This window comes from Balaenoptera physalus (assembly GCF_965194825.1).
Source record: "Balaenoptera physalus genome assembly, chromosome: 12".
In the NCBI taxonomy this organism is placed as follows: Eukaryota; Metazoa; Chordata; class Mammalia; order Artiodactyla; family Balaenopteridae; genus Balaenoptera; species Balaenoptera physalus.
In genome coordinates, this window is record NC_138897.1 from 46,620,730 (window position 1) to 46,631,796 (window position 11,067).

The 11,067-nt window shown below is 43.8% G+C and overlaps 1 protein-coding gene across 3 annotated transcripts in view; it reads left to right on the forward strand.

Annotated features, from left to right (window-relative positions):
• The window catches only part of ZSCAN30 (zinc finger and SCAN domain containing 30), a 30,261-nt gene that overhangs the window by 15,183 nt on the left and 4,011 nt on the right, over window positions 1-11,067 (forward strand). For 2 of the 3 annotated variants that reach the window (XM_082416125.1, XM_082416126.1), the window contains 2 exons: window positions 4,772-5,297; window positions 5,570-5,708. In XM_082416125.1, coding sequence (XP_082272251.1) covers window positions 4,890-5,297; window positions 5,570-5,708 — 547 coding nt within the window. In that variant the 5' untranslated portion in view covers window positions 4,772-4,889. Of the gene's footprint in view, window positions 1-121; window positions 577-4,771; window positions 5,298-5,569; window positions 5,709-11,067 lie in introns of those variants that run through there. The other variant, XM_082416124.1, reaches the window with a different exon arrangement.

The following is an 11,067-nucleotide window of genomic DNA, read 5'->3' on the forward strand; positions in this document are numbered from 1 at the left end:
AAACATTTCTTGCATGTTCTCGATCTTTGCCTCCATGCTTTTTCTGAGGTCCTGGATCATCTTCACTATCATTATTCTGAATTCTTTTTCTGGAAGGTTGCCTATCTCCACTTCATTTAGTCGTTTTTCTTTGGTTTTATCTTGTTCCTTCATCTGGTATATAGCCCTCTGCCCTTTCATCTTGTCTATCTGAATGTGGTTTTTGTTCCACAGTCTTCAGGATTGTAGTTCTTCTTGCTTCTGCTGTCTGCCCTCTGGTGGATGAGGCTATCTAAGAGGCTTGATGGGAGGGACTGGTGGTGGGTAGAGCTGACTGTTGCTCTGGTGGGCAGAGCTCAGTAAAACTTTAATCCACTTGGCTGTTGATGGGTGGGGCTGGGTTCCCTCCCTGTTGGTTGGTTGGCCTGAGGCAACCCAACACTGGAGCCTACTTGGGCTCTTTGGTGGGGCTAATGACAGTCTCTGGTAGGGCTCACGCCAAGGAGTACTTCCCAGAACTTCTGCTGCCAGTGTCCTTGTCCCCATGGTGAAACAGAGCCCCCCCCTCCTCTGCAGGAGACCTTCCAACACTAGCAGGTAGGTCTGGTTCTGTCTCCCCCAGGGTCACTGCTCCTTCCCCTGGGTCCCGATGCACACATTACTTTGTGTGTGCCCTCCAAGAGTGGAGTCTCTGTTTCCCCCAGTCCTGTCGAAGTCCTGCAATCAATTCCCCCTAGGCTTCAAAGTCTGATTCTCAAGGAATTCCTCCTCCCACTTCCGGACCCCCAGGTTGGTAAGCCTGATGTGGGGCTCAGTGGGTGGACTTCTGTGGTATAAGTGTTCTCCAGTCTGTGAGTCATCTACCCACCAGTTATGGGATTTGACTTTACTGTGATTGTGCCCCTCCTACCATCTCATTGTGGCTTCTCCTTTGTCTTTGGATGTGGGGTATCTTTTTTGGTGAGTTCCAGTGTCTTCCTGTCAATGATTGTCCAGCAGCTAGTTGTGATTCTGGTGTTCTCGCAAGAGGGAGTGAGAGCACGTCCTTCTACTCCGCCATCTTGGTTCCTCCTCCCCTGTGTCTATTCTTTTTCAAATTCTTTTGCCATTTAGGTTATTACAGAATATTGAGCAGAGTTCCCTCTGCTATACAGTAGGTCCTTGTTGGTTATCTATTGTTTTTGTTTTTGCTTTTTTAAAACTAGTCAGAGGAACAGGATCAGATTTGCAATTTGAAGAAGTCACTGTGGTTACACTATAAACAGACTGTGGGTTATTGTACAGTGTGACAGGAAGGATAGTTGCTGGAATGAAGAAGGTGGTGGCAGAGATGGGAAAGGGCAGATTCTGGAAATAGGAAGTAAAATCAATAGGACTTAATTTGCATTAAATACAGGAAGGAAGTGTTAGGAATGCTTCCAGGTTTCTGGCAGTGCAGCCATATGGTTGTTCCTACTTCCGAGAGGGGAATCACTGGGAGAGGAGCAGGTTGGGGTGGGAGGAATCATCAATTGATCTTGGATGTGCTGAGTTTGAGGTCCTTTTGAGAAATTCAAGAAGAGTTATGATGGGGCTTCCGTGGTGGCACAGTGGTTAAGAATCCACCTGCCAATGCAGGGGACATGGGTTCGAGCCCTGGAACCCGCGGAGCAGGTATGCCCATGTGCCACAACTACTGAGCCTGTGCTCTAGAGCCCGCGAGCCAGAACTGCTGAAGCCCGTACGCCTAGAGCCCATGCTTCGCAACAAGAGAAGCCACCACAATGAGAAGCCCAGCACAGCAATGAAGAGTAGCCTCCACTCACCACAACTAGAGAAAGCCCACACGCAGCAACAGAGACCCAATGCAGCCAATAAATAAATAAATAAATTTATTTTTTTAAAGAAAGAATTATGATGGATGTGAGTCACAATGGATAAATAGGGCTGGAGCTCAGATGAGAGGTCCAGACTAGAGATCGATGGTAACCGAAGGTAAGGATGAGATTGCCTGGGAGAGAATGAGAACAGTGGTGGACTTAGGGCTGACCTGTGGAACTCTGATGTAAAGGAGGATGGACTTGTGAAGGAGATGGAGAAGGAACAGCAATAATTCTTCAGCCACCCAATGGAGGACAAGTTGCTGAGGCATAGTATTTATGCTGATGCCCAGATCTGACAGTGCATCATCATGGGATTTCTTAAATGTCAGTTGTCATAATAAGAACTAAAGAAATGTATTTAGTATTTTCCAAATACCACAAAATTAAGAAGAAAAATGCCCCCAAGTTTCTCTGTGTTTAGGTCCCTCCTCTCTCACTATTCCTTAACTCTGCCAAGGCTCTGGCCCAGGATTTTTACCCTGGCTGCACATCAGAAGCATTTGTGGCACTTATTGAAGCCCCACCCATGGAGATTCTGATTCAACAAGTCTGAGGACCATGCTCATGGCTGTTTCTGAGCCATAGCCATGAGTCTGGCCTTTCTGAATCACCTGCAGTTTCCTCAATGGGCTACATCCTCTCATACCCACTGCTCCTTGCCTGAATGACCTCCCTCTACAGCTCCACCCAGCTCACTCATACCAGACTCTGCTGAGATGGTTCCCCCAGGCAGGCAGTTCTTCCTGGTCTTAGTCATCTTTCCGGGCTACCTTGTCTGCTTCCCTCCATCCTTGGATGTATTGCACTGTGTTTGCCTGTTTCCCTGTCACTTTCCCTTATTAAACTAGGAGTCCTTGAAGACAGACCTCTGAATCCTGAGAGTCCTGTTCAGTACACTGCCTAGCACATAGCTCAAGTATTGTTGAGATAATGGATGAAGGAATCCATTCCTCTTTCCTCTGTGCTGTCTCAGAACCTTGTGACTTAAAGTCAAGAAAAATTCTTCCAGGCTTCCCTGGTGGCACAGTGGTTAAGAATCTGCCTGCCAATGCAGTGGACACAGGTTCGAGCCCTGGTCCGGGAAGATCCCACATGCACGTGAAGCAACTAAGCCCATGTGCCACAACTACTGAAGCCTGCACACCTAGAGCCCATGCTCCGCAACGAGAGAAGCCACCGCAATGAGAAGCCTGCACACTGCAATGAAGAGTAGCCCCCGCTCGCCGCAACTAGAGAAAGTCCGTGCGCAGCTACGAAGACCCAACACAGCCAAAAATAAATAAAGTAAATAAATAAAAATTAAAAAAAGTAAATAAAGAACTAAAAACATTAAAAAAAACAAAAGAAAAATTCTTCCTCTTTTTGTACATTCACCCTGGCCATTCTCCATGACCTTTTCCTAACATTTTCACTCTTAGTTTTTTATTTTTATTTTTTCTAGAAAACAGATTTTTAAAAAAAATTATTTATTTATTTATTTATTTTTGGCTGCGGTGGGTCTTCATTGCTGTGCGTGGGCTTTCTCTAGTTGCAGCGAGCGGGGGCTGCTCTTCATTACAGTGTGCGGGCTTCTCATTGCAGTGGCTTCTCTTGTTGCAGAGCACGGGCTCTAGGCGCACGGGCTTCAGTAGTTGTGGCACATGGGCTCTAGGGTGCAGACTCAGTAGTTGTGGCACACGGGCTTAGTTGCTCCACGGCATGTGGGATCTTCCTGGACCAGGGCTTGAACCTGTCTCCTGCATTGGCAGGCAGATTCTTAACCACTGTGCCACCAGGGAAGTCCTTCACCCTCATTCTTTTTTTTTTTTTTTTTAATTTATTTTTATTTATTTATTTTTGGCTGTGTTGGGTCTTCGTTTCTGTGCGAGGGCTTTCTCTAGTTGTGACAAGCGGGGGCCACTCTTCATCGCGGTGCGCGGGCCTCTCACTATCGCAGCCTCTCTTGTTGTGGAGCACAGGCTCCAGACGCGCAGGCTCAGTAGTTGTGGCTCACGGGCCCAGTTGCTCCGTGGCATGTGGGATCTTCCCAGACCAGGGCTTGAACCTGTGTCCCCTGCATTGGCAGGTGGATTCTCAACCACTGCACCACCAGGGAAGCCCCACCCTCATTCTTAATTTATAGTATCAACCAAGGTTGTCCTGGGCATTAACCCATTCTGTAATTTAAAAAAACAAGTGCTTTAGAGTTGGGCTACTCTAGGTTCATGTCTTGACTTTGCCGTATATCAGTTTGGGACCTTGGGCAAATTACTTAACTTTCAAGAACCTCAGTTTCCTCGTCTGTAAAGTGGGGATGATAATACATACCTACTAGTGTTATTTACAAGCCTCAATAAAATTGTATTTGTAAAGTGCCTGGCCCATAGTAGGTTTATTAAGTGCAAATTCCCTTCTTTGGGGAGACCCTATGGCTTCATAGAAAGAGCTAATAAATCCTCTGGTTGCAGAGAGCAGTTCTGCTGCTTACTGGCTGTGTGTCTTTGGTCCCCTTGTGATTCTCAGTAGCCTCATTTGGAAAATGGGCATAATTATGATTATCCTTATAGAATTATTAGGGAAATTATATTAAATTTATGTTAAGTATCTAGCTAGTGCTTGGCATCTAGTAGGTGCTCAGTAAAATGGTGGTTATTATTCTGAGAGGTGATAATATACTGTAGTGTTTTTCCTGATTTCCATGATGTATAAGCATTATTTATTATCCCTAATGTTGTCTCTAACATTGTTACCAAAAGTTGAATTTATTTCAGTGATACTTTAACCTTTCTGTTTTACATCCTGAGAAAAATCCTGAATCATCTATAAATGTATTGTTTACCTGTAAGCTCCCTTTTAGTCAGTTTTCTTTACAGCACTACACTCAGTAGCAACTGGTTTTCAAACACCTGAATTTATATTCTAAACACATTTTTTTCCCTGTGTGATATTAGCATTGTCCACCTCAGGAGCTCTTTGAAGAATTGGAATTCAGAAAGAATCTCTCAGACACAGACGTCCATCCCCTCCCCGCTTCAACTAGGCAGCCTCTTCAGGCTATCTCTGCCCAGAATGGCAGGAAAGTCTGCAGCCTTGGTCTACCATGCTCCAAAAGAGCAGGAAGGACTCATAATTGTGAAGGTCGAAGAAGAAAATTATGTTTGGGGGCAGGACTTTGGCCTTCAGGGAAATGCCTATAGTCAGGAGGCCTTCCGCCAGCGGTTCAGGCAGTTTGGTTACTCTGACTCCGCGGGGCCCCGGGAGGCTCTGAGCCGGCTCCGCGAGCTTTGCTGTCAGTGGCTGAGGCCAGAGGTGCACAGCAAGGAGCAGATCCTGGAGCTGCTGGTGCTGGAGCAGTTCCTGGCCATCCTGCCAGAGGAGCTGCAGACCTGGCTTCGGGAGAACCGACCAGAGAGTGGAGAGCAAGCCGTGATGATGCTGGAGGAGCTGGAGAAGGAGCTTGACGAGCCAAGGCAACAGGTAAGTAGGTGTTTTGTTTGCTTGTTTTACTGATTGTAAGTTAATGAGGAAGCCATTCTGAGTGGCCTTGACTGGGCTACCCGAGAATTATACAATTTTTGTCCTTTGGGTTATTATTTGTGCACTGGGATCAAGTCACTAGAGCTTTTAGTCTTGCTTTCTATCTAATCATCTGAATGAGTTTCTGACTCTGGCTGCCCTGCCCTGTTATTCTATGGGTTTTCCTCTTGTATGTCCTCAGAATCATAGTGTTGGTACTTCATTACTCCTAGGAAACAGCTCATGGCCAAGGAATGATCTGGAAGGAAATGACATCTATGGGAGCACTGAAGTCACTGGGTATCCAGCTCCAGCCCTTGGAGAACCAGGGCAAGAATGAGATTCAGGAGCCCCAGAGTTTCTGTGAGAGAGGTGAGGAGCCCCAGTCCATTTGGTTGAGGGCGGAGGTGAGGGCTTAAATCCGTGGCATGGGTCATTTTCTTAATAACTGCTTCTTATGACTGTCATTAAGTACTGTGAAAAAGCCCCCTTGCCTAGAAATATTCTTCCATTGGATCTGCCTAGAATCTGAAATTCCAATATAATTTCTAATTTGGGGTTAAGAATTAAGGTCTCTAATAAAATTCTCTAATAATATCCATAATATTCAAAGAGCAGTATTCTGGTTTTTTAATATTATGGTCCTACTGGCAAGGCAGTCCCTAAGATGGAGATGAATAATGTATCAATAAGAGAAACCACATAGTAACTTGAAAAGGGAAAATTTAATGTTAAGAATTATTAACTATGACAGAGGATTACTTACTAATTAGTTTTTAAAACCCCCATAAAGTATACAGAAATAACACATATAGGGAGTCTCTAGGGTTGAGGCAGAGCGCCCAAGAAAGGAACAAATCTATAAGAGGGTGCTGCATCTTCCCCCTCCCCTGGCAGAACTGAGATCCAGATCTTGTTGGAGAGGACACAGCTATGGCCCACTGGATGGAGATGTTCCCTGAGTGCTTGCTGGCAGATTTGCTGGGAAACTGCTCTTTGGGGTACGAAGGAAAGCCATTCATGGGCGGGGGGAAAGTGTGTGTTCTAGGGGGTAGAACTCACTGAGAAGCTACCCTCTAGGGTGCCAGGAGCCCCCCCGCCATGGGGAGGTGCCATGACACAGAACTTGCTGCAAAGCCACCCTCAGGGGTGGTGCCGCTGAAACTGATTGGCACTGCTGGATGCCCCACACGTTGCAGGGAAAAAGAGAGCACACCAACACCAGGAAGAAAAGCCCTTTCCTCCTCCAGGGTCTGTTCAGCCCCTACTGTTAAAGCTCACATCGTTGTCAGCTGGCCAGGGAGAAGTGTAGCACAGGCAGGGCACTGAAGGGTGGATTTGAAGCTGACCAAAAGGGCTTTGATTATGTTATTGGCAAAATCATCCCTATGGGCAGCATGTACATCAGGCTTATTAACTTGTTCTCATTAACAAGTTTGTTACACCCAACTACCCTTCTGATTTCATCTTTACCAAGCAATCTTATTAAATTCCTGTGAAGCTTAGCTATAATAAAAACGTACATTAGTCTAGTCTGGTCTGTGTGACAGTTACATTACTCATTAATTTTTGTCATGGTTTTATTGCTCAGTTTCATGAGCTTGGCTAATGAGAGTTAACCCCAAGAGGTAAATCTATTCATTGTATGATGATAAAGTTAGGTTTATGAGGCCACAAGGTCAAGGGCTAGATCTTGGACCTTGGCATTCACCAAAGGCATCCATGCATCTGTACACTGAGACCTCCTGGGAAATTCCCTCCCAGCCCCTCCCCACCACACACACATCATTAGCCAAGTAAGCCCACTTAAATATCTTCTGCATCAAGCAAAAACTACATTCAAGTGGATTTAAAAAATCATCTCCTCAAGTCCCCTGCCTTGAAGTAGGTAAATATCTAAATCAGGGTAGATTACTTCCATTTCCTTCTTTTAAGGTCTTGAGGAACAGAGACTGTGCTGTAATTTTTTTTTAAAAGAATTTCGCTTTTATTTATTTATTTATTTTTGGCTGTGTTGGGTCTTCGTTTCTGTGCGAGGGCTTTCTCTAGTTGCAGCGAGCGGGGGCCACTCTTCATCGCGGTGCGCGGGCCTCTCACTATCGCGGCCTCTCTTGTTGCGGAGCACAGGCTCCAGACGTGCAGGCTTAGTAGTTGTGGCACACGGGCTTAGTTGCTCCGCGGCATGTGGGATCTTCCCAGACCAGGGCTTGAACCCGTGTCCCCTGCATTGGCAGGCGGATTCTCAACCACTGCGCCACCAGGGAAGCCCCTGTGCTGTAATTTTTTAAGTCGTTATTGGGCTTTTCATACTGATATTTGTTGTGGGCTGAATTATGTCCCCCCAATTTCTATGTTGAAGCCCTACCCCCCAGTACCCCAGAATATGACTGTATTTGAGATAGGGCCTTTAAAGAAGTAAATAAGTTAACATGGAATTGTTAGTGTGAGCCCTAATCCAATATGACGGTGTCCTTGTAAGAAGAGGAGATTGGGACATAACACAAATCGAGGGACAACCATATAAGGACACAGTGGGAAGGAGCCACTGCAAGCCAAGGAGAGATAGGCCTCAAATGAAACCAAACCTGCCAACACCTTGATCTTGGACTTCCAGCCTCCAGAATTGTGAGAAAATAAATTTCTGTTGTTTAAGCCATCCAGTGTATGGTATTTTGTTATGGCAGGCAGACCAGCAAACTAAAACGGTATTAAACTTCTTCTCTGTGTCCATATGAACTATTTCCAGCTTTAATTTAATTCCATTTTATTTTATTTGTTTAGCAGAATCCTCATAAAACACACCTGTTCCTGAAGGTAATGAGTACACTGCCCTTTGACTTTGTTTTAACTAAGCATCTCACTGCCTCTGATTCCATCTGTGTTCCATCTCTCCAGTCATCACAGCTCATTCCTCTGGATGTGCTTCAGTTTCTCCACATTCATTTGAAGTACAGGGATAAAAAAATAAAGTACTATAATGAAGATCTGGTCAATTTACAAGGTAGATTCACACACACCCCCAACTCTTATTTGTTGCACTCTATATATTTTTATTTGTTTGCCCCTTCACAGTGGTATTATGTTGTTGACTCAATCAACTTATGGCCACAGTGATTCCATCTTCCAGCCTTCCTTGGCCTTAGCAAAATGTCCTCATCCTCCGTTTATGCCTGATTCCTAAGTATATGGTCTTGAATGGCCTTGACTGGGTTTCCAATAAATCTCATTATGCTGATCTCTTTTTAGTCTTGAGGGTCTTAGCTCCACCTCTGAAGAATTAATGTGGATCATTTCACATCTTTTACCTAGGTCAATAAGGATTAAATCATTGGAGGAATCCACCTTGATAGGATTGTAAGAGTTGCCATGTCATTTTTACAACCTTACACTCTTGGTTATATAAAATATAATACAATATATAATTTTCCTTAGCTTCTTCACTAGCCTAGCAGTATGTTTTGCTAGAAGAAGAGCCTGAGATGGAGATTTGAGTGCAGGTGGTTTACTGAGGGCATGCTCCTCAGGAGAACTCTGTGATGGAGTGAGAGAGGTAGGGTTAGGAAGGGAAAAGATCAAGCAATGATATGGTCTCGGGTAAAACCTAGCCTTGGCTTAATCATGAGGTGGGGCTTTGGGAGGACCCTCTGGAGCATAATTGTACTGCTGAGTTGTTCCTTCTTGAGGCGGGGTTGGGGGGCAGTGAGGGTGGAAGTAATTTCCTAGGCCAGGTGGCTTTCATCAGCCAGGGCAACGCTCCAGAGAAGAGGGCAGCTATGGGTCGTTAGGAGCCAACACTCACAGCAGCTGGGGGAAGGAGGCACCCTGTTGGTGAAGGGGATCTGAGTGGGTAGTGGAGCCTCATCTATATAGTATTAAGGCTGAATCATATTTGTCCATGTGCAATTAAAGGCCAAGTCCCGAGTTAAGATGATTTTAGACCATACAGGTCACTGAAAAGGTAGGGAAGTAGTGGGATGGGGTGAGGGGATGTTATATAGAAGAGCTCTTCTACAGAGGAACCTGTGGCTTATTTCTCTTCCAAAGAGCCTCCTATAATCTGTACTCCGCCCTCCAGCATCTGGACCTTGGGCTTGATTGTAAATTATCATTCATTCTTGGAAGATATCAATTAGATTATTTGGATTATTTTTGTACCGATATTTCTAAATATTCAAGTAATCATCTCTTATTCTACTTTTAATCTCTGTCATTGCCAGGAATTACTCTAGTTAACTGTTTATCCTAATTTTTTAAATATAATATACATATATAGTTGACAGAATAAGAGTCTTAATATTTTCCTGATCGATACATCTAAGGTCAAGATTTTTCTCTGGTCTCATAATTTGTCTTCATGTGATTATAGAATTTGAAGAAGTATTTTAAATCCTATAAATTACATGGCTTTTCTAATTTTCACAGCCCTAAATTTGTCCCTACACAATTTTATTGCCATTTTATACCCTTTATAATTTATCCTCTTTATAATTTGACCTATTTACTACTTTCACAAGATTTCTCATTAGGTTGTCAGGTCTCTGACTTTAACCAAGTTGGTGCTTATTATTCTTCTGCCTTTTTTTATATATTATGCTTTTATTCATAAATTTTCCCTTTTTGAACGAGCATAGCCTTGAGTAATTTAAATTTCTATTTAAGATCCAAGAACAGTGTGAATTTTAGTGTTCTGTCCTACTAAGAGGCAGTGTTGTCCATCTGTGATTTCTGGTAAGGAGTGAGGAAAAGGGAAGCTGGATAGCCCTCTGCTTTGGTCAGGTAATCATTGTGAGACTTTATTGTTGTGTTTAAAGTGTGATGAACTCCAAGAATATCAAAAAGAAGTATTTGTTTTCATAGAAAAACATGACTTTTCTGAAGCTAAATAAAAATGGTTTTTAAATTAATTTTTTTCTTAGTGCAACTACAGCCCTACTTCCTTTCAGTAGGGAAAGCAGATGACATAGGGGGAGAGTGCAAGCCTTGATGTTAAGCATCTTTGTTTGAATCCTGCCACTACCAGTTATTAATTCTGTGGCCTTACATCAGTGACATAGCCTCTCTGAGCCTTCGTTTCCTGATCTGTAAAATGTATATAAGTTTAGAGGACTTTGGTGGGGATGAAAGTAACTTAACAGTTCTTCAGATTTTCCCCACTCAAAATAATTGAAGTTACCTCAGCCATCATCCAGTAGTCTCCTGTTCTGGGTTACTAGAAATCTAGAAATGAGAGGGGCGTGTCGTGTGAGAGCTGAAGGTTTGGCACCAGGCAGTCACATTTGCCTCTTGTTTCCATGCACCATCTTTGACCATTTATACATAAATAAGTGAACATAGAAGACTACCACCTGGCCTCAGAATGAGTCAGGAACTCACAATATTCCTTTTCTTATGCTCTGCATGTCTTATTCTATTTGCTTATAATCATTTGATCAACTTAGAACCTGCCAGAATCTGCAATTTACCTTTGCACCACCTACCTCTGTCCAATTCTAACCCCTAAAGCATTTCCTAATTGTATCTCCTGCTCTCCTATTTTTGTAGAAGCACTGCTGATTCAAGACTCTTAGACATCTGTCTTTATTCTAATTACTCTCTATCTCCTCTTTTCCTTTCCCTCATTACCTAAAAGCACATCTTCTCCTCTAACCCAAGATTGTCTCCCAGCTTCCTGGTCTTTCACTGCTACTCCTGTTTATCACTATCTCCTTTAACTAATGTCTTGCCCTGTTCA